Raw genomic sequence first — 24,844 nt, forward strand, 5'->3', positions numbered from 1 at the left:
TCTTTCCAAAGCAGTGTCTGTAAAGCTTCCTCTACATCAAATCCAAAGGTTTCCGAGATGGAAGCTGCACCTCTTGTGGCTATACAATGGAGTAAGATCATCTGAAAGAACTAGAAGTGGTGTTCCTATCTTGATTTTTATAACAAAGATTCATGTTTCCCTAATTAGAGGAACAGAGATGGTGACGTGATTACATATTGCAGTGGTAAAATAGGTAGAGTGAAGAAAGAGGGTTGCGTACTGAAATAAAGACCACACACTTGTGAATTTTAATTTCATTTCCAGGCTAACCTACTTTTTATTTAATGCAAATTACAGTACCAGTTAACTATTTCCAAACCAAGTCACATAGAACAAAATGTATTTACAAGGGAATGGGGAAGGGGAAAATAAACATTGAGCATACTTTTCACAAAAAAGTTTATATTTAAAATGAAAAAAATTCAGTCACAGAGGCATTCAAGTAGTAATGTTATACAGGTTTTGCTTTTCCTTTATATCAAGACAGATTTGCACAAGTGTTTGCAATAGTTTGTATACAACCCACAGTCCTTTATATATATATATATATAATAAATTTTGTTTGTTTTTAAGATGGAAGTGGTCACGCTAATTGGTATGTGTACAGGCCCAAGTGATCCATCGGCAACACATTTATAAATGCAAATTTTACAGGCAAGCACATTTTCATATATCTATCTGTATCTGCCTGTAGACAGATATAAGAAAAAAAACTTAAAAATTAACACAAGGAAGTCTACTTTGTCAAGCTAACCCCTTATGTTCTGGTTGTCATTTTGCTTTTATTGTGGAAGTGCAAAACGGAGCAACAAACTTGAATAAAATGGCATAACCCTTGTGAGAATAATCCAGACCCCAGGGATTACTTTCAAAGGTAGACCTTAGTCTGGGACTCTACTGTGCTTTTAGTTGTCTCTTATTTTCAGTGGCTCAGGTATCTACCAGAGAAGACAGATTCTGTCAAAAGAGCAAGCTTCATTTTTCTATATGGGGAGAAGAGTATTCAGCTCTGTGATTAGATGATCACAACATGAATGATAGGAACTAAGATATGATTTTGGTTAAAACAAAGAAAAAACCCCCAAACTCCTGGGGATCTGGCGTTGGCCAAACTTCCTTTGGAAGATTCCAAAGTTATATCCTTTAAAAAGGAAAGAGGGGGAAAATAAGTGAAATGCCAGTGTCTTTATATCCACAGGGATAGAGAATATAACAGAGCTCTTAGAAACCTTTGCACTGGTGAAGACAAGGTGACTGGCTAGGCATTCTCTGTTAAGATACAAATCAAAACTATGTGTCTAAAAATTAAGAGGACTTTCAGAAATGACACAACATGTCACTGGAAAGAAGGTGCAGTCTTCTGCCTTGCTGGAATGAACACATGGTGTTTCAAAAATAGCAACCTTTGGTTTGGTAAAGTTCTTTTTTTTTCTTCTATTCAAGACATATGGAGTATTTGGGAGGTAAAACAAATACTTTTTTTTTTTTTTCCCCAAAAAGGCCTTCATGTAGGGCAAACAGTAGGAATTAAACTGATTTTTAAAAAAGAAATTAAAATGACATCTCATTGGACAGGGGTAGAGATGCTCAGAGAGAGGGAATGGGCTAGCAGTTCCCTGTTGAAATAACAGTCCTCTATCACCATGGCAGCACTGCGAGCAGTCACTACTAGCCATTGCACTGTAGCACTTTAGACCACTGATGGAGCAAAATTCGATACTATGTAAGAAACCTTCATTTTTAAAACAAATTTTCTTGCTCTCTCATTAGGGAGGGAAGTAGATAAAGAGAAGAGAGAGAGCATAGGGGGCTCTCAGAATCTGCCCATAAGACCCATGATTAGGGTTTGTAGAAGAGATGAGCAAAATCCAATCCACTGGATATCCTCCAGCTCTAGGGCTCCCTGCACTACACTGAGTCCCTGAATGGACTAAGTATGAAATGAAACTGGTCACTGCTAAGGAGGAAACAGACGTTTCAGAACCAAAACAAATGCAGGGTTTAAATGAGATCACAAACACGATTTCCTCTTCCTACTCCTGAGCTTGGTATCTCACTTGAAACTTAACTGTGGAAGGGGCAAAGATACTGTTATGACTGAGTTATTATTTTTCAAAGGGAAACGGATGGGCAGGGAGACATGAATAAAGAAAATCAATTAAAATTTTAAAAATGAAAAACAGAAACAAAAAAACACACGGAAGCGAAGGCACTCCAAACTATATAGATACACTATACATTGCTAGAGTTATTGTTACAATAATACAGGCCAGTACCTACTGTACAGAGTTAAAACTATATGGCTTTAAAAAGCTCGTCTACATTTTGTCTGATTATTAAACAGAATCACTGCCCTGAACAGTAACTTTTTGCTCATTAATAACAGTTCCTGGGTCCACATATTTACATACAAAACAATAAAACTTAAAATTTAAAAACATTGAAAGAAAATATAATGTACAAGCTTGAATTTGGTGAGGAGCTTTTTATTATTATTATTTACAAAAAGATATTCAGAGACCTGGTTCTCACTTGTATAAAAGAGTTCTATGATCCTGCCATGATCCTTGAGAAAGAAAAATCACAGACCTCAGCCCTCACATGCGCACACACACATGTACTCGCACAGAGAAAAGCATCTGACTTCTCTCTCTTCAACTCATCCCATTTCTTGGGCGTGGGGGTGGGGGTGGGAGTGTTTCCTAAAACAAGCACTAATTTTTATGGACTCTAGAAAGTACACCAAAGTCCAGAGTAGTGTCTGTATCCAAATATTTTTGGCTGGGCAGTTTGATCTGAAAACAGATCCTTTTCTGTCACAGTCCTGACTGTTCAGATTTTTTATAGATTCTTTTTGGAAATGATCTATCAAAGACATCTCCTTTAAGGAATTCTGCTGTTGAATATTCTGAATTCAGGCTTATTTCAAATCTTAATTAGCTCTCAGAAGCACTTAGTAAGAAGGAAAATTCGATTTGTTTCATTTGGATTGACTGAGTGTGTTTTCCTTTCTCATGAACTCCGATATAATCAGAGGTTTAAGAAACCTCTTTTCTGGCCTAACAGCTTAGCTAAACAGTGAGTGAAAACTAAGACGGCTCACACTCATCATCCTGGGTACTGGTTCACATCAGCAGGCAGTACGACTCTGCTGGAGAGTCACACACACGGTTCAGAAGCAGGACAGGGTGTGAGGGCCCGCACGAGGGCTGCCAAGAGACTCCACTTCCAAACCACCTGGAGGGTGAGACCCCTAACACGACCAAAGGTGGCAATGAGGAGGGTGAAGGGAAGTTACACAAAACCTAGGGCTGGGCTCTGCAGCCCTTATTGGCTACCCTTGGAAAGTGTGTGGGGAAGAAGCAGGTAGGAGGGAAAGGCGGCCATTACTCAAGTGATCTTTAAATGTAAAATACAACTGATTGTGCCTTAAAGATTCATAGGTCAAGTAATGGCCCATAAGCACCAAGGTGACTAAGGTTCATTTTAGAGTATATAAGGCCCACATAGATGTCAACCTTAAAAGTATAAAACAAACTAGTTGTGAAAATCTATTTCCTCACTGCAAACATAACCCTTCAATCCTCCTTGCTTTCCAAGGAATATTGCTTTTTCTTCAAAAACAGAGACTGATTCTTACATTATTAACTGATACACAAAGAAAACAAACAGAAACTCTTAACTGAGTGTGGGGGAGAAACATTCTTCTCATGCTTCAACCAGTCAGTTTTGATACTGTAGACAAAAAAAAAAAAAAAAAAGAGGCAGTATTCAATATATGTATATATAACATATATACACACATTTATATAATCAGCTTTCATATAAAGTCAGCAGGTACAGGTGACTGCTTATCATTGTGTAGTTTTTAATACCCCTATCATCTAAAATCATAATGGCCTATCTGACATGCATCAATAAATAAATTTAAAAAGCATGAGGTTAAAAAAAGCTGAAAATTAAATACGGATTCTAGATTTGGATTTAAAATTAGAGCTATGTATGTAGAATGTGGCAATTTCTGCAAGCTCAATTTTCAATTACAAAATATGAAAAATAAACCAGTAGACTGTTGCAGTTCACATTATTTAACTCTAATGTCCTCTCAAGTGTATCTTTCCAAGGGAAGCAACTTCAGAAAAACAGTCCAAATCCATTCACAGTGGTGAGATCTGCCCCTGGTCTCCTTTCTCTAGGCTCAACAGTCTTTGACCTCTGCAGCCTCAGCGGCCTGCTCAACACCTTTCTCAGTCTCTTCCTAGATCACTAGTTTAAAACTGTACCAAGATTTGGAGAGAAGCTTTGGTCAGGCAAACAAAGATCCAGCAGCTGAGCAGGCACATCAGCCATCTGCTTGCTGCTCCTCCTACACCGGCTTTCCACCACTAGCACTGATTAAGAACAACACAAAACCTAGGTCAGTCAATCAAGAATCTTCCCCTTAGAGTTTCAAATTTTATTGACTTCCCTCGGACATAAATGATACACATTTCCTTTTTTGTCTGCCACACCTGCCACCAACATGCCAAAGGCCAAGTTTTCAAATACCCGAGGATATGGATTAATTTTACAAGTGACATTTAAGTCCCCACTGATTTATACCTGCTAAGCTCCCAACCAATTTCAAGCTGTGTACTATACCAATGTCTTACGCTAGACTTTAAAAGAAAACTTTCAGCACAGAACAAGGTTTTCTTCTTTTTGTGGAAGGGGCATGAGGCAGGAGTCCTGTTTTTAAAGTATACAACAGCAGACTTTTGATTAAAAAAAAAAAAAAAAAAGATTGTCGTGGGAGAGAGATTGTGTTCTAGTGCTCCGCTTTCCCCTCCCCACAACCCCTCCCACCCCCTGGATCTCCCTCAAAGTGAGAATACAATGAAACTGTTGTATTTATAGATATTTTACAAGGTTAAATAAGAACAACAACAATAATAAAAAAAATTGAACACTAAAATGAACAGGTTTTTTTTTTCTCTTTTTAATTTTCTTTCCAAACGTGACCAGTGTTGCTGAGTGACACTCAAGTAACTGGTGGTTCTTCCTGTGCAGCTGGCTGCTTGCGACTGTTCAGGTGGAGTTGGAAGCTGATGCAGAAGCGGCATTATTGGTCTGTCCACGGTCTCCAGCATTAGCATCTGTAAATGCAAAGTCCCAAGAGAACATAAGCAATGTTATAACAACCCCAAAAGAACAAGTACTGTGAGTTACGTTGACTTCCTAGTGGTTATCTTGGATATTGTTTTATAGCACCAACTTATTCAATAAAGCATCTTATGGTCAAATATTTTGGCAATAAGAATTTATTTTGCCCAATCCTTTGAAAATATGGCAACTTCACATCTAACCATTGTTTCCTTCTCCATTTTAAAGATGCATTATTATTTCACAGCATCCTTTAACATTTAAGTGAGCATCTAATAGTGTCCAGATTGGCCCAGCATTTCGGTAGGCAGCATACTGCCATTTTCAGTGGCTAACCAAGCTGCATGTGCATCTCTGCCATCACATACAATGACTAGGAGTGTTTCTGCTGCCTTTCATGCTTATGATTTCAAGTGTAAGCCCTGGGCAAGAGAGGTGGCTTGAACAGGATGGGCAACTTCCAAGAACCACTTGTTTAGGAGCCATAATGTCTTTGGCCATCAAAGCTGGTGACACCAAAAGGAAACCCAGAAGTTTCTGTCTTTCTAGGACTGAAGGGATTTGTAAATCTCTCACATTCTATGATGACTAGAGTAACCAAAATCATGGCTAAATGCAATATTTGGTACTGGAAACACAAACGACTCCAAGGACACACAGAAATTCTTAACTAAAGGATGAGCTATTAAACATTTTTCTATCCACTCTAAAAATACTATTCTTCCTTTCTAAGTTTCTAATTTTCCTGCCTCCAAAACAATCTGCTCTTACATATTTTTGACGCAGCCTTTGAGGAAAGAAATGTGGACACCCTTTAATTTGAATTATGTTTTCTTTTCTTTTTTTCTAAAACTTTTAATTTCAAAACAGCTTTAAATTTACAAAACAAAAAATTGTGAGATAGTACCAAGAATCCCCTACATCCTACATCCCGCTTTCCCTATTGTTAACATCTTACATTTGTGTGACAAATTTATCACAATCTGTAAATCACACCCAGCTCCGCCCCCCCCCCCTTTTAAAATCTAAACTCCCTCTCTCTTCCACTCCTACTAGTCTCTAGTAATCAACATTCTGTGTTCAGAGTTGGTTTTTTAAAGTTCTTACATACAAGGGAGAACAAGTGGTATTTGTCTTTCTGTGTCTGACTTATTTCACTTAACAATATGTCTTCCAGTTCCATTCATTCTGATGCAAGTGACAAGATTTCATTCTTTTTTATGGCTGAATAGTATTCCTATTTATATTCCATACATTCTTTATCCATTGATCTGATGATGGAGATCCTGGTTGATTTTCTATCTTGGCTATCATGAACAGTGGTGCAATAAACATGATAGAGTCTGATAAGACAATTTCATGTCTTTTGGATATATATACTCAGTAGTGGAACTACTAGATAATATAGCTGTTCTATTTCTAGTTTTTTTTTTTTAAAATCTCTATACTGTTTTCCATATTGGTTGTACCAATTTATATTCCCATCAACAGGGTGTAAGAGTTCCCCTTTTTCCACATTCTCACCAGCATTTGTTATTATCTTTTTATTTGATAATAGCCTTGAATAGTTATTTATCTTTTTAAAATTTATTTATTTGAAAGGCAGAGTTACAGAGGCAGAGAGAGAGAGAGAGAGAGAGAGAGAGAGAGTAAGTCTTCCACCCAATGGTTCACTCCTCAAATGGCCACAACAGCCAGAGGTGGTCTAATCTGAGGCCAGGAGCCTGGAGCTTCTTCCAGGTTGCCTATGAGGGTGCATGGGCCCTAGGACTTGGACGATCTTCCACTGCTTTCCCAGGCACATCAGCAGGGAGCTAGATAGGAAATGGAGCAGCTGGGACTCGAACTGGTGCCCATATGGAATGCCAGCACTGCAGGCGGTGGCTTTACCAGCTATGCCACAACACTGGCTCCTGTGTACTTATTTTTAAAAATGATTTATTTATTTGAAATGTGTGTGGAATATATATATGTATACACACACACACACAGAGAGACAGAGAGAGAGAGAGAAAGAAATCTTTCATCTGCTGGTTCACTCCCCAAATGATCACAAAGGCTGGACCAGCCTGAAGCCAGGAACCTGGAACTCCATCCATTATTTGGGCCAACTTCCACTACTTTCCCAGGAGCATTAACAGGGAGCTGGGTCTGAAATGGAGCAGCCAAGACTTGAACTCATGCTCATATGGGATGCTAGCATCCCAGGTAGCAGCTAACACACTGTACCACAATGCTGTCCCCAAATGATTGTGTTCAATTCATTAAATTTCCTCAAAACTCCCATAACTGCTTCTCAGTTTCTTGCCACGTAAGTAAGAGTGAACATTATGGAACCAGAGCCCATGTACTAGGTTCAAACTGACTATGGCATGGAATTTCATTAACTCATCAATATGGCACACAAACAGGTGGCAGGAGAGGATATGTGACAGAACTTATCCTTCAAAAGCTGGGTTAAGACTGCCTTTCCTGATAACCAGTGGGTGACCATGTCTTAATATTTCTTTGTTGACTGTGGTCTTCCTCAGAAAATAATCGGCTTAAAGGGAGTTTTACCCTCAACGACCATCCAAATTCTCCACTATAAAAAACCCAGTATCAATTCCTGCCTAGGCCAGAGTACTCTAGGCCTTTTTCAGGAAAAATGTTCACTTTCAAGATTTGGCACAAGATACATTTAAAAACAACATTCCAGAGAAAGCCTGAAAGATCACAGAGCTACCTCAGGATTAGAATCCATGTTTATTGTAGTATTTCCTGTGCTTCAGATGACACTCAGAACATATGTACTTCTTTATCGAACAGTATTCCCCTCTCATTTTTGGCATGGGAAGAGTAACGGGTAGAACTGTCATTCTGGCCTTTCCAGGACTTAAGGAACCAATCACCAAGAATTTATTAATGTGTTTGATCACTGTATCAGCACACATACCAGCACTGTTAGCAGCTCTGGCCATGGCAGTCATTAGCCAAGGCTGAGTTCGGTAAATACCTCACCTACACGAACACTAGCCCATTTACGTTAGTTTGCTCTTCGGCAAAATCCTATTTAGCTACAACTTTGCAGATGTCCAGCTCCTCGGATTTGTGATTGAATGATCTCATATTTTCCTTTCAATTATTTCCAGATCAGTTTATGAATAAATCTTTAAAAAGTAATTGTTTTTTATTACAAATATTCTTCATATCTGTACTTATCCACCAAAAACAAACAAAACAAACAAAAACCTCAACAGACAAACTGAATCTTTCTCTAACGCAATGAGCTTCACTGAAAACTATGCTGAGAAAAAAAGAGTATCAGGAGGGGAAAAGTGTTTTTTGTTTTCTTTTTTTAAAGGAGAAGTTCTACAAACTGAACAATCAATGTAGGTTCAACAGACTACCTGGCTGACAGAAAAAGCTATATTTCATAAATTCTTTAGTCCAATAGTAACGGTGGTTAGATAAGGGCCAGAGTTGTAGCACAGTGGGTAAGGCTGTTGCCTATGATAATGGCATTCCATCAGTGTCGGTTCATGTTTGGACTATTCCATTTCTGATCCAGTTCCCTGCTAATGTGCCTGGGAAAGCAATCAAAGATGGCCCAAATGCTGGGGCCACTGTCACTCAGGGGAGAAACCTGGATGTTCCAGTTTCCAAGCTTCAGTCTGGCCCAGCCCCAGCCTTTGGGAAGTGAAACAGCAGATGGAAGAACTCTACTCTCCTTTTCTCTCAGTAACTCTGCCTTTCAAATAAATAAATAATAAGTAAACTGAAGGGAAGAAGAGTGATGGGGGTCAGGGGGGAGAAGAAAGGAAGAAGGCATGAAGGAAGGAAAGTTGGTTGGTTGGACAGTTAAGTATACTGACTAAAGTAGGTAATGTAGGAGCTGCTAGTGAAGAGGTGGCTAGGAAGAAACTAGGTGAAAGAAAAGCAGAAAACAAGACAACACAGATGACTGCCTTTTCAGAAATAATCCAAGAAACAACTCTTGGTAAATGCTTATTTTGTTCCTAATGTCATTCTATATTTTATATAAGTGAAACTAACTATACATCTTCTATAATAAAAATGCTTATTTTATTAAAGTTTAAATAAGGCTGTTATTGGATTTGGATATATCTTGCAATTTCCTTTTTTTTTTTTTTTAAAGATTTATTTACTTATTTGGAAGGCAGAGTTACAGAGAGAGGGGGAGAGAGAGAGAGGTCTTCCATCTACTGGTTCACTCCCCAATTGGCTGCAATGGCCGGAGCTATGCTGATCCAAAGCCAGGAGCCAGGAGCTTCCTCTGGCTCTTCCCACATGGATACAAGGGCCCAAGGACTTGAGTCATCTTCTGGTTTCCCAGGCCATAGCAGACAGCTGGATCGGAAGTGGAGCAGCTGGGATTCGAACCAGCACCCATATGGGATGCTGGCACTATGGGCGGCAGCTTTACCGCTATGCCATAGCACTGGTCCCTATATATTGTAATTTCCTTTTTTTTTTTTTTTTTGACAGGCAGAGTTAGACTGTGAGAGAGAGAGAGAGAGAGAAAGGTCTTCCTTTTCCATTGGTTCACCCCCCAAATGGCCGCTACGGCCGGCACACTGCGCTGATCCAAAGCCAGGAGCTTCCTCTTGGTCTCCCATGTGGGTGCAGGGCCCAAGAACTTGGGCCATCCTCCACTGCCTTCCCAGGCCACAGCAGAGAGCTGGACTGGAAGAGGAGCAACCGGGACAGAAATGGCGCCCCAACTGGGACTAGAACCCGGAGTGCCGGCGCCGCAGGCAGAGGATTAGCCAAGTGAGCCGCGGTAGCGGCCTATTGTAATTTCTACAATTTTTCCTCTCACACATTTCTACAGTGGTTCTAGAAAAGCAGTAAACTTTATTTAATTCCTCCTTACATTCTCTTCTCTTTGCATATGCACTGGTAAAAGTGATGCTACCTGGCATTAGAAGCAAAGATCATTTTGATTATGAATCTACAGGTTTTTGTTTTTTTGGTCCTGAGATGTTCTTCTAAGTTTCAGACAGTTGCATTTTCTTAAATCTAATCAAATCTCTCAACATTTATTATAAAGCCTAGTTGTAAACTTAATGGCTGTTTGATTTTAGAACAGATTACTTAACCTCTGTACCCCTCGATTTCTTCACTGGTACCTACCAGCTACCTATGAAATCAGACCTATAAACTGCTGGGCATAGTGCATGGCATATAGTAACTGTTAAACAAATGCAAAAGTGAAAGAGACATTGAACACACATACACACATACACATATATACATATGTATAAACATACACACATTTATAATCTAGTGTGACTACAATAAGTATCAGTGGTAGCAGTTCACATCCGAGTACTTACCAATGTGCTAAACACTGTATTCTGTAGGCATCTCATTTAGCCCACACAGCAAACCCAAGAAATAGGTACAATTATTCTCCCCATTTTGCAAATAGGGAAAAGGCACAAAGACATTAAATAATGTTCCCCAAGAACATAAAATAAGTGGGAGCACAGAGCATGATCACCCTTATGGGCAACAGATGATAGCAGGAAAGATTTCCTAGCAAAGGAGTGAAAGAGTTTAAGTGAACTTTCATTCTAAATGAGTCAATATATTAAAATAGACTAATGGGTTTATAATAATAATTAACACATCTATATGAGTACATACAGATGTAAATCTATGCTCTGGAAACAAATAAAGACCTGATGTTCCACTGACTTTGAAACTTCCCACACTTTTGATGCTACTATGGAAAAACAACTAGTCCTCTACTCCCAACAAAACAAGTGTAGGTCTGAGATGGAAGTGAGAATATTCAGCTTTGCAAGGAGGAAGGGAAGGAAGGAACATTTGGGTCTAGGGGAAGTCGGCTGCCATGATGTCAGACCTTCAGGCAGCACTGTGGAGAGGTCTACAAGGTGAGAGACTGAGGCCTCTTGCACAAAGCCAACAGAGGATTGCTAACCACATGCATGAGACACCCCAGAACTAGAGCATCCAGTCCCAGGCAGACAATCAAGTGCTTGCATTCCTAGCTGATGTCTGACTACATCATGAGAGACTGACCACTGTCTCAAACCACCCAGCTAGGCTGCTTCTGAATTTCTGACCCAAAGAGTTCATGTAAGATAATAAACATTTACTCTTATTTTAAGTGGCTAACTTTTACAGCAATCAATAACTAATACATATGTATGTGTCAAAACACTAAAATACTACTCAGGGTATATGTCTACATACCTACAAGAGTATCACTGAATAAGACCCTGTACAATAGTTAGGTATGCTATTAATAAACTGTACAAGATAAAAAATAATCAGATGATCAATTGCTTTTCCCTCAATTCTCTCAAAAACCAACAGCTTTCTGAACAGAGACCATTGTTGCATGGCTTCTGTATCAGATGTTTTAGAGGCAATTTTACACATGTATAAAACCAGTTTTATTCTGTGTGTGTGTGTGTGTGAGAGAGAGAGATACTTTAGAGGTTAAAAGAAGTCAGGCAATCTCACAGAGAAGCCAAGTGTAGAACCCCGAGATTTCAGGTTCCCAACAGAATCTTTAAAGCTGTGATTTTTTCCCTACAGTAAATTTTTTTAAAATGTACTTATTTGAAAGGTAAATAGATACAGAACTCCCATCCAGTGGTTCACTTCCCAAATGCCTGCAATAGTTGGAGCTGGGCCAGGGCCAAAGATGAGAGCCAGGAACACAATCCATGTGGGTGGCAGGATCCCAACTACTTTAGCCATTATTGCTGTCTCTGAGGGTATGCATTAGGAAGAAGCTGGAGTCAGGAGTCAGAGCTAGAAGTCAAACCCAAGTATTCTGATGTGGGACACGGGCAAGTTAATTGCTAGGGTGAGGGGCTGGTGCTGTGGTGTAGTGGGCTAAGCCTCCAGCTGTGGCACTGGAATCCCATATGGGTACTGGTTCAAGTCCCAGATGCTCCTCTTCTGATCCAGCTGTCTGCTGTGGCCTGGGAAAGCGGTGGAAGATGGCCCAAGTCCTTGGGCCCCTACACCCATGTGGGAGAAGAAGCTCCTGGCTTCAGTTTGGCTCAGCTCTGACGGTTGTGGCCACCTGGGGAGTAAACCAACAGATGGAAAACCTTTCTCTGGCCGGCGCTGCGGCTCAATAGGCTAATCCTCCGCCTGCGGTGCCAGCACACTGGGTTCTAGTTCCGGTCGGGGCACCGGATTCTGTCCTGGTCACTCCTCTTCCTGTCCAGCTCTCTGCTGTGGCCTGGGAGTGCAGTGGAGGATGGCCTAAGTCCTTGGGCTCTGCAACCGCATGGGAGACCAGGAGAAGCACCTGGCTCCGGGCTTCGGATCAGCGCAGTGCGCAGGCTGCAGCGGCCATTGGGGGGTGAACCAACGGAAAAAGGAAGACCTTCCTCTCTGTCTCTCTCTCTCACTGTTCACTCTGTCAAAAAAAAAAAAAAAAAAGAAAGAAAACCTTTTTCTGTCTCTCCCTCTCAAATAAATATAATCTTTTTAAAAAGATTGCTAGGCCAAACCCCCAAGAGTAAACTTTTATATGTAAAATTCCATATCTGGTACACATATTTTTTTTCTAGGAGAGGATCATAGTTTTCTTTTTAACAGATTCTCAAAGACCCTGAAGAGTTGCTGTATAAAAGAATCATAGATTGATGGTCATCTGTTAAATGAGGAAAATGTCCTACATAGCTGCTGCACTCGGAAACTCAGACTTTGACTCCTCACTGTTCACTGCCCCTACACATACACAGAATATATCAGCAAGCAAAAGAGACGATCCCTGCACCAAATGTGGTTGATCAATGTGCAAATCAAAGTGGGAAGGAGAGTGAATGGTCTCATGTTAAAACTGTTGCCAAAGGGTTTAAATAGAAAACATGGCAATAGGCTGAAAGGAGAGAACAGAAAATGTTAAACAGAGAAGGAGGGGTTCCAAAGGCTTTGTCACCATGAATCAGTATTCTAAAACCATGGGTCTATATAAGAGAAATCCTTCTAATTTATAAAAATGCTCATTGTCTGGCCTTGTGGCAGTGATGGGACGTTCTATTTGTACTCTCCAATCTGGTAGCTGTTAACTACATATGGCTATTTAAACTGAAATTAAATAAAAATTGCAATTTAGTTTTCCTTACTTGCCTAACTACATTTCAAGTACTCAAAAGCCTCAATATTATCAAATTTGGGGGGTGGGGCCTTGGCATAGTGGTTAAGACAGCACTTGGGAGGTGGTTAGTGCAAGTAAAGCGCTTGGACAGGTAGTCCAATAGGCTCTCCAGGACAGGGAAGTCTTAGATTTGGGTGGAGAGTAAGGGGATTTAATGGACATGATGGCATGAGGGGGTGGATTTTTATCCATATTAACTTCTCTAGTGGGGCCTGTGCTGTGGTGCAGTGGGTTATCGCTCTGGCCTGAAGCGCCGGCATCCCATATGGGCCCTGGTTCGAAACCAGGCTGCTCCACTTTCCATCCAGCTCTCTGCTATGGCCTGAGAAAGCAGCAGATGACCCAAGATGACCAGAAGATGACCCACACCCGTGTGGGAGACCCAAAAGAAGCTCCTGGCTTCTGGATTTGGATCAGCGCAGCTCTGGCCGTTGTGGCCATCTGGGGAGCGAACCATCGGATGGAAGACCTCTCTCTCTGCCTTTCCTCTCTGTGTAACTCTGACTTTCAAATAAATAAATCTTAAAAAAAAAAAAAAAAAAAACCAACTTTGGTGAAGCCCCCCACCAGGTATACCTCCTTGGTGGCGGAAATGTAAATTTATTCCTGGGTGCTCCAGCTTGGCTTCCCTCTCCACGTCGGTGCACCCCACCATCCACCACATTGGGTTTGGGGGAACTGAGCAGGGCTTTCGATTTGGAAAATTTGCTTCTTTAGGAAGACTGACTAAGTGTTAACGAATAAGAGAAATCACTGTGTATTGTTAAGGAAAGGTGCCCAAGAAACATTGACCTCATGATGCCTGTTTCTGTGGACAAAAAGATGCTTGTAGGTCCATAGAAAAGTTTCACAATCTTGTATATATCCAGAGTGTGTTATTTCTGCTGACACCAGGACCAAGGCAGGCTGGATTTCTAATATTCGTGTTTAAATCTTCGCAAGGATGATAATCTGTGATTAAAATTCAATGAAAAATGAAGTAAAAAAATAAAAAAGATAGCACTTGAGATACCAGCATCCCATATCAGAGTGCCTGTTTATCTGTCTCTGCCTTTCAAATAAAGATATAAAGATTATTTATTTATTTATTTGAAAGTCAGAGTCACACAGATAGAAGTAGAGTCGGGCAGTGGGGGGAGAGAGAGAGAGAGAGACAGAATCTTCCATTCACTGATTCACTTTACAGATGGCCACCAATGGTGAGATCTGGGCTAAATGGAAGCCAGGAGCCAGGAGCTTTATCCAGGTCTCCCATGCTGGTGCAGGGGCCCAGACACTTGGGCCATTTTCTGCTGCTTTTCCCAGGTCATTAGCAGGGAGATGAATTGGAAGTGGAGCAACCAGGACATGAACTGGTGCCCATATGAGATGCTGGCATTGCAAGTGGTGGCTTTACCCACTGTACCACAACATTGCTGCCCCCCCCCCCCCCGAAATATTTTTAAAATAATCAAATGGCACAGATTTTGGATAGCCTTTTTGAGTTTTACACGTACTTCATACAGATGGGAATCTTAAGTACACTACTATTCTCCTGTTTCCTTTATAATGTTCTTTCTCAAGCCTCATCTCTTTTATATGTTTCAACTAACTAGGTATCCTCTTTCTGTAACAATTGGAAATTTCTCATGAGGGGACAAGTCCTCTAAAAGATATAAATTTAGCAGCCTGAAGTATACTATTTATACTATATAGCTAGCTCAGGATGTCCCTGTGCAAGCTCTTTCAAGTAGAAATGCCTCCATTATAAAACTATGTCTTGTAAACTAGTGTTATTAACTAGCACTGGAACAAACAAGATCATTACTTACCAAAGTGGAAATAAATCCTAAGCTTATATTGAATATATATTTATAACATATATATTTATAATATATCTACAAATAAGTATAAATTGAAATCATAATCCACACTAAAAAAAATCAAAGTACCAACTGTAAAGAGAAGGAATCAATTTTTATTTTTCTCTTTGTAATGCCTACAGTTATTCTGAAAATTTTGTGTGCATAAAAAGGGAACCCTCCTCAGCAAAGCTTCATCAGTTCTCCTTTCATATTATTCTGAGGAAAAGATGTGTACAAGGCACCAAGGTGGCCTGCAGTCATTGTAAAAAACAGCAGTGAAATTCATATAGCTGTGAGCCAACTCATCTACTAGGATACACCTAGAGGGCATGGCAACAATGACTGCTTATATTTGATCTGCTAAGCAGCACAGATGTGTCAGCTGCCTGTAAGCTCAGAGCAGAGCACATTTAAATGAAGAGGTTGGTTATTCAGGGTAGGAAAATGCACACCATGGGAAACAGGTGACATTTTCACCTTTTCTTTAAGTTAAAAATACCCATTTTAGGGGGTGGGTGGGTATTGTGGCACAGTGGGTTTAGCTGCCTCTTGGGATGCCTACATCCCATATCAGAGGCCAGTTTGAATCCTGACTACTCTGCTTCTGTTTGAGATCCTACTGATGCACCTGAGAGGTCAGTGGATGATGACCCAGGTTCTTAGGTCCCCACCACCCATGTGAGAGACCCAGAAGGAGGTTTCTGGCTCCTGGCTTTGGCATGGTCCAGCCCTGGCTGTTGCAGGCACTTGGGAGCGACTCAGCAGATCAAAGACATCCTTCTTTACAACCCTCTCTCCGCCCTTTTAAGCATATAAATAAATCTCTAAAAATACCTAATTTAGGAATAAAGAACAAAAGTATATAAATAAAAGCATGTGACCTCAGGCAAGAAACTGAGGTAATACTTGGGAAGAATCTAAAAGAATGTCTGAGGGGCTTTTTACCAACTTGATCAAGAAGACTTGAAATTATTTTTGGAAGAGAAGGAAAATGTCAGATTCAATTTTTTCAAATTATTTATTTATTTATTTATTTATTGACAGGCAGAGTGGACAGTGAGAGAGAGAGACAGAGAGAAAGGCCTTCCTTTGCCGCTGGTTCACCCTCCAATGGCTGCCGCAGCCGGTGCACTGCAGCCGGCGCACCACGCTGATCTGAAGGCAGGAGCCAGGTGCTTCTCCTGGTCTCCCATGCGGGTGAAGGGCCCAAGCACTTGGGCCATCCTCCACTGCACTCCCGGGCCACAGCAGAGAGCTGGCCTGGAAGAGGGGCAATCAGGACAGAATCCGGTGCCCTGACCGGGACTAGAACCCGGTGTGCCAGCGCCGCAGGCGGAGGATTAGCCTATTGAGCTGCGGCGCCGGCCCAGATTCAATTTTGACTTAATAGGAAAGAATATGTTCTGCATAGAAAAAAATTAGAAATGATGCCTAGCTCTGTTCCAGTGAAAATAGCAAGCTGGTTTGATTTTAGGAATCTACACACAAATTCACAAAGTAATCTTGGAATCCTAACATGCAGGGTAATTAAAAATGTTATTAAAGTTGGTGAATTTGTCAAACTGGAATAGTTTGAAATAGAAATCTATTTCAGATACACAGCCAACAGGAGTAAATGGGTGCTGCACTGTACTTACAAAAGATAGGCACATTATTTGGCCACCATGTTGGTTAACATCTAAAATTTTTATGTGTGCACATAACTCCAACCCCACTCTTGTATTGGGGAAATGGAAAGGTACTTGCAGTGGTGGTAGACAGTGGAAACTGGGACAAGTTTGCTAGAAGGCAATTTGACAATATGTAACAGACTTTAAAATCCCTCTTATCTTTTGACTCTTCTTCTAAAAATTATTTAAGAGAATAAACATGGCTTTATGCAAAGATATATTCCAAACATCTTCTAGAATAGCAACATCCTCCCTGACCCAGTAAAAAAACAAACATTGGACACCAACCCAAATATCCAAATATAAGGATTAAATCATAACAGCCTTAAAGTATCAGTTGAATACTATATAGTCATATTGTACCTTCAAAATAGCATAAACACATTTTTAAAAAAAAATTAGTATGTCTCTCTGTCCAGTTATATGTAGACTAACTTAAAAATACAAAATAATTGTTATCTGTGATTATTTTTTGGAAGTGAGAATATGAGATTTTTATTTTCTAAAATAACTACATTTTCAGTAGAGAAAAATTCCTGTTTTTTTAAAGTTGTATGAAATCCCACATACATTTGGGTTAAAATAAAGAGAAAACAAGAAAGGGCAGGGTCGGGAAGAACACCACCAGTGAGGACTTATACTGAATATTGTGTAACTAAACAAGATAGGAATACAGTTTTCCCAAGGCACACTGTAAAACTGACATAGAGGGAAAAGATAATAGTATCTGGGAAGGGGGTGAGGGGTGGCAACTCTCACTTTAGGAAAGTGAGTACCTAATAAACTGACTTAATTTACTTTACTTTCATCTCTCCAAAATGGCGGAAACAAACAATGGGAGAAATTACTCTGAGCTTAATTCTACCCAAATAGAAAGAACTGACTAGTGATATTGTTAACAGGAATTCTGAGGTGAAAATAACTGTAATAGCAAGAAAAAGGGCTATTGACCATAGCAAAATCTGAGCCACACTTTAGCAAAATGGATTTCAAAAAGTTCATAAAATAAATAGGTGTGATTTTGCGGCTAGAGTGCTCAAAATGACATAGTAACTGACAAGAAATAAAAATTATAAAAATTCTGATCAAGTAATTGAAAATAATCTCATTGTAAAACAAAGGTAGAAGAACCAACTAAAAGAGTTTTCTCTGATGAGTTCATCATTTAAAATATATATAACTTTAAAAAGAAGGACACATATAATCCAGGAAGAATAGAAAGTAACATGTGAACCTGTAAATGTAGGCCAGAATTGGTTTAAACAGCAAAAGCTTTTCAAAACAAGATGAAAAAAGTTCCTTGACCAGGTAAAATGACAGAGAAGACAGACCTTATCCAACTGCTTAACATGATTCCCTTTTCTGTTAGAAGGGTTCTCAACCTGGAAAGGATATAACAAAAATCCTAATAAACCAATGCAGCCCAAGAAGGTGAGGGCAATCTATACATTTCAAATGTCTTTAAATTCAGAATCTATAGTCTAAATAGCAAATCTAAAACAGATTACAGAAATACATAGTTTACAAGTATTTAGGCACTAGGAATTCCTTTTAAAAAGTTTAATTTCTATCTCTGCAGTGTTACTTAAAAATTTTATTTCTTCATTTATTCAAAAGGCTATCTGTGTGTGTGTGGGGGGGGAGTGGGGGAGAGAGTGCTGGGTGGATGAATCTCCCATCCACTGGTTTTCTCCCCATATGCCTGCAATAGGTGGGACTGGGCTACAGGCTGGGAGCCAGGAACTCAATCTGGGTCTCTCCTGTGGGTGGCAAGAACTCAAGGACTTGAGGCATCACTTGCTACTCCCAGAGTGTGCATTAGCAGGAAGCTAATAGTGGAGGCAGGACTGAAACCTGGCACTCTGGTATGGGATGTGTGTGTCTCAAAAGGCACCCTAACTGTTCTGAGTTACTACTAATTTTAAATATAAATTTTTATATATCTGAAAGGTAGAGAGAAAGAAAGAGAGAGAATCCTTCCATCCATTCATGCTCCAAACAGCTGGGGCTAGACTAGGCTGAAGATAGGAGCCAGTAACTCCATCTGGGTCTCCCACATGAAAAGCAGAGACCCCAACTAGGTGAGCCATCCATCACCTACTGCCCCCTAGGATGTGCACTAGAGGATGTTAGAATTGGAAGCAGAGTGGGACTTGAATTTGGGCACTCTGATATAGGATGAGGATATCCTCAGCAGCATCTTAACCACTGAGACAAATCCCCACAAATGCCTACCCTCGGTTGCCTTTTTGATGGAAAAATGGCTGAAAGTTTTCTTGACAACAGCTTAGCATTTTAAAAAGGTTTTCATATCATTTATACATAAAGCAGTATTACAAGGTTTGTCTGTAGTTAGGTAAACAAGAGAGGTAATCAATCACTCTGAGACAAACAGAAGAGTAATCTCTAGTAACTTTGCCTAATTCCATTGAACTTCTTTCATCTGTAACTTGACCAAAGGCAAAAAATCTTTAGGAGGTCCTGCTTCATCCTCTTTGACAAATTTTATTAGCTGCGTAGAAGCAAAACACTGAGATGTGCAGGTGATATATAATTGTATAGAAATAGAAGATATTCATATTTAGAAGAGAAAATAGTCATTAGTATGAAGAACATGCTAGCCATCATTAAAAACTTTTATTTGGAATAATTTGATTCTGAATAATCTCACAGCAGGATTACTGAGTGGAGAATACACTTCAGGGTAAAAAAGGATAAACTTTCTTATAGCTGGTGTCACAGAAACTTATGCTCATTCTTGTAGTAATGAGTTTCTAGTTACTGAAATCATGGGATGACCACTTCCAAGTAAATTAGTGGTTTTCAATTTTTTTTTTAAAGATTTATTTATTTGAAAAACACAGTGATAGAGAAGGAGAGACAGACAGATCTTCCATCTGCTGGTTCACTCCCCAATTGGCTGTAATGGCCAGGACTGATCCAGGTTGAAGTCAGGAGCCCAGAATTCCACCAGGGTCTCCTATTTGGGCTGCAGGGACCCAAACACCAGGGCCATCCTCCACTGCTTTCCCAGGCATATTAGCAGGAAGTTGGACCAGAAGTGGAGCAGCTGGCAGTGGCTTAACCCTCGATGTGACAACATCAACCCCTCAAACTTGTTTTTAATAGCAAAGCCATTGCAGTGAAAAAACAAACAAACAAACAAACAACAACAAAAAAACACCACAAAATCCTTAGCCAGAAGACCAATACACTAAGGCACAAAATTGTTCTATTGTTCTAGGTGAAATTCCATATTGTACCTTTTACTAAACTCTGACACTGGACCAGATAATCTCTGAAGTGGTTCACATTTGATTAGTAAAACTGTAATGTCTCAAGATTTATTACTGCTGAATGAGCCCCCAGTTGGGGTGAATGAGATGACCAGTTGGGGGTGTGGAAAAAAATCAGATTTACTATATATATAAAATCTTGAAATAAGACATATATTTTATGGAATGAGAGTAGTATTTGTAACTTTCAAGAGGTTCTCATGTCAATCAGAGCCATGATCAAGAATAATGCCCCCAGATACTGAACTATTTTAAACAATTTAAAAAGATGATGGTAGTATTTTGAGTGGAAAAACAACCAATATCCATACCAACTAATTTAACATATTTGTTTTATCTTTTATGTTTTTATTTAGACCTTATCCACCACGAAAACACACATTTGTTATGGTTACTAACATGTTTCCTATGATTTAAAAATGTTCTCCACCTAAGTTTGAATGGGTATTTTTATAAATGTCTATAAGCTTCATAATTATTTTTACAGCTAGTAAAAATGGGAATTTCACAATATATTAAAACAATTTCCCACTGTTGACCATTCAGTTCAAATTGGCTCTTTTTTTTTTTACTTTATATATCTTTATATATAGATTTAAAATTTGTTATTATTTAGTTTGCTAAGCAAAGGGACTTCAAAAAGTTCATGTAAGGGCCACATTGTTTTTTAATTCTAATTTCCCATTAACTTGAAATTTTTTTTTAAGGTTTACCTATTTATTTGAAAGACAGAGTTATATATAGAGAAGGAGAGGTGAGAAAGACATGTTCCATCTGCTTGTTCATTCCCCAAATGGCCTGACCCAGTCAGGCCATTGCCAGTAATCAGGAACACCACCGGGGTCTCCCACTTGAGTAGCAGGGGGTCCAAGCACTTGGCCACCTTTGGATGCCTTCCCAGGGAGCTGAATCAGAAGTGGAGCAGCCAGCAGCTCAACCTACTATGCTACAATGCTGGCCCAGGCCACAGATTCTTTTAAGAGGATGAATGTCAACATTGCCTTCCAATGCCTGACTATTTAATTTGTCTGAATCTGCCCTTATTTGGCAATAACAAAAAAAATAATAGCAGTTTCCTTTCCCTGACTGCCTACTAAGTGACAAGGCAAAGTGCTAAGCACTTCAAACAGTTTGTATCTCTTCTTATAACTCTATGCAACTGGTATTTACTATTTCTGTTTTATGGATAAAGAAACTGAAGCTGAGAGAAACAGAGGATATGTATATTTTAAGGTCTCTGCAAAGAATGTAACTCACACTGCCAAATTCTTATTTAAAATATATAAACTTGTATATATTTAAATACAGACAGTTGTTGAGGTCATATAGTCAATCACTTGGTCCAGACCAACATTTCCTGAAATATGTTTGTGACATACTTTATGGCCTTCAGCACTTCGGCTCAATAGGAAACTATTTTTCTTTAACTATGAATACTATGGTGTTATGCCTTTGGTTTACATGGATGGGCACTTAAAAAGTATACTCTATTACATTTATTGTTATGTTGATGAGAATTTCATTTACTGAAACAAAATTTCCCTTAGTGCCAAATCTGAGACCATAAAGAAAAAATAACAGAGCCACAAACATTATGTCTTTAAGCTACCAGCACACTTCTATCTAATGAACAGTGGAATTTTTTTCAAACAAGTTATTTGAAAGGCAGAGTGACAGAGAGAGAGAGTGAAACATACATACAGACAGACAGATGACAGGTCTCTCATCTGCTGGTTCACTCCCTAAATTCCTACAACAGCTGGCTCTAAGCTAGATGAAAACAGGGAGTTGAGAGTCAATTCAAGTCTTCTATGTGGGTGGCAGGGATCTAACATCTTGAGTCATTCCCACTACCTCCCAGGGTGTGCTTTAGGAGGAAACTGGAATCAGTAATGGAGCTGGGACTTGAACTCAGGCATTGCAATATGGGATGTAGGCATCCCAAGCAGCCTTTTAACTGCTATGATAAATGCCTGCTCCAACAATGGGCAATGTTAAGATTATTTCTTTATTTAGCTACTAGGAACCTCAGAGTATTACAGAAAATCTTTGGTACTCAAAGCATGAACTTTTGTAAACTCATTTTAGTTCTGAACTCAATTACCATTCCTTAACTTGCTCATACCCTGTCAATTTTGGAATAAACTCTCAGAGTAAAACTCCAATGTTTCCATATTTATGCTGAACTCTGATTTTTAACTGCTATAACAACACATACAGCAATGTAAAACTTTTGTGAATCCTATAACCTATATCAAAGCAACATAAAATCAAGTTATACCAGGCTTGTACCAGGAAGATAATGTGCCTAAAAACCTAGGTTGCAATCACTAATGAGTTTGGCAACTCATATTAAGGAAACTATTTTAAATTACCCAAACTCACCTCCTGCAGCATAAACAGCCAAAGCAAAAATGGGTCTGATCCATTTCAGTTCAATATGACATATGACATATATGATATATTGTCATTTAAATTTTGGTGGGAGAAAATAAAGGTACCAAATTCTAAGCCCTTAACTGTGCTACCTATTATGTTTTCTAACTTGTTTATTTTAAAGAGCATCTAGTTATTCTTTGGAGGAACTGCAGTTCACTCCAAGACTGCTTATTTTCAGAATAACTGCAATGACAGTCATGAATTAGTCTTCCACACCAGCTGGCTAAGGGACCAGAAGCACAACCTAGCTCCAACCTGGGAGTTCCTCTAAGAGAAAAATATATATGTTATTTTAATAGATGAGAGTCTAGTCACATTCTGATCTAATCCTAAGTTAAATGTATTTGTGTTTCAGTTTTTAGTCTTTTCTAATTATTAAAAATCATTCTAATATGTTTCATAGTTCTTAAAAATTTCTCTCTCTAGTATAACATAATTTATATTCAGGGAGGTAGAATTCAAATGAATTATATTCAGTAACATATCTGTAAAGACTGTTTTCTGCTGTAAGCATCTCACTGATGCATATTATTAACTTATGTGGAAAGCATGACTTTTAAAATAACTAAGGTAATAGAATTTAACATTAAAAGAAGATATTTATATATCTTATATATCAAGTATTAATGGGTGACTCTGTTTTATTCTTTTTGGAAAGAAATCTTCATTTTATTCACATTTACTCATTTGCCTGTGCCATGTTTTTGGAACTTAAAAGGAATGAAATGTTCACAAATCACATGAAATAAAATGAAGGTAACCATTTTTTTTTTAAACATTAGAGATTTAAGTGTCCTCACCTGAGGCTGCTGTGGCATTTGTAGGGGTTGAAGCAGCTGCTTGAATCCTAGCATGAGGAGGAATAAGGATGGTAGCCAAAGGTGGATTACTTGACAGTTCTAGAGAAGGCAAGACACAAATGTTACTACAGCCCATTCTTAACTTGTTGGTAATAATAAACATAAGATACTATATTAAAATACCAGTTTCACAGAAAAAGAAGATACCATAAACCTACATCTGAAACTAAATCACTAATCTAGTTAATCAACTCAGAGAAAGCTCACAGAAACATTGTAGTACATAATTAAAGCACCACACGCTAATGTTAAGAACTAAAGATATCTTGGGAAACAGCAGTGGACAAAAAGTTTGAGAGTCAGCTTATTAGTAAGACATGTTTTGCTCTTTCACTGACTTACATATACTAGGTTCCCCCACCATCCTCTGGCAGTATTTGGCTACAGGATTTGAGGGTGATCTTGTCACAGCAAAGAGAGTAAGAGTGTGGTCTGTGTGTGTCTATATGTGTAAGTATGTAAAACTGAATGTATAATCTACCCAACTGTTTAAGATCTATCTAAATACTCTGGAAATAGGATTTAAGAAACATCTGTTTAAAGTTTCACTGCTTTTGGGCTGGCGCCATGGGTCACTCGGTTAATCCTCTGTCTGCGGTACCAGCATCCCATATGGGCGCCAGGTTCTAGTCCCGGCTACTCCTCTTCCAGTCCAGCTCTCTGCTGTGGCCCAGGAGGGCAGTGGAGGATGGCCCAAGTGCTTGGGCCCCTGCACCTGCATGGGAGACCAGGAAGAAGCACCTGGCTCCTGGCTTCGGATTGGTACAGCGCCAGCCATAGCAGCATTTGGAGAGTGAACCAACAGAAGGAAGACCTTTCTCTTTGTCTCTCTCTCACTGTCTGTAACTCTACCTGTCAAATAAAAAAAAAATTTTACTGCTTTTATTTAAAAAATTAGAATGTCTTTAATCTTTTTTTTTTAAAAAAGATTTATTTATTTATTTAACAGATGGAACCCACTAGCTCTTGCTGCAACAGCCGGAGCTGGGCTGGTCTGAGGCCAGGAGCCAGGAGCCTCCTCCAGGTACTTGAGCCATCCTCCGCTGTTTTCCCAGGCACCTTAGCAGAGAGCTGGATTGGAAGTGGAGCAGCTGGGACTTGAACTGGCAGCCAAATGGGATGCTGGCATTGCAAGCAGTGGCTTTACCTGCTAAGCTACAGTGCTGGCCCCTATTCAAGTCCTTTTTAAAAACTCAGTTAAACTGTCACTTATTAAAAGTTTGAGATAGGCTTTTTACCTATATGTGAGAAAAAGGTTGTATCTGTCAGCTGAATACAGACTGGCTTTTTTTTTTCCCCCTTCCAAGAATCAAGTTCTGTATAGGAGTTTTAAGAAATTATCTTAGCCGGCGCCGTGGCTTAACAGGCTAATCCTCCGCCTTGCGGCGCCGGCACACCGGGTTCTAGTCCCGGTCGG

General features: G+C 39.4%; 1 protein-coding gene across 1 annotated transcript in view; it reads right to left on the reverse strand.

Moving 5' to 3' along the window:
• Nucleotides 1–4,873: 4,873 nt before the first annotated feature.
• The window catches only part of GSK3B (glycogen synthase kinase 3 beta), a 233,731-nt gene continuing 213,760 nt past the window's right edge, over nucleotides 4,874–24,844 (reverse strand). The window contains exons 10-11 of the mRNA XM_062208662.1: nucleotides 23,368–23,466; nucleotides 4,874–5,156 (exon numbers count right to left, since the gene is read on the reverse strand). Coding sequence (XP_062064646.1) covers nucleotides 5,089–5,156; nucleotides 23,368–23,466 — 167 coding nt within the window. The 3' untranslated portion in view covers nucleotides 4,874–5,088. The remainder of the gene's footprint in view (nucleotides 5,157–23,367; nucleotides 23,467–24,844) is intronic.

Source organism: Lepus europaeus, chromosome 2 (genome assembly GCF_033115175.1).
Source record: "Lepus europaeus isolate LE1 chromosome 2, mLepTim1.pri, whole genome shotgun sequence".
In the NCBI taxonomy this organism is placed as follows: domain Eukaryota; kingdom Metazoa; phylum Chordata; class Mammalia; order Lagomorpha; family Leporidae; genus Lepus; species Lepus europaeus.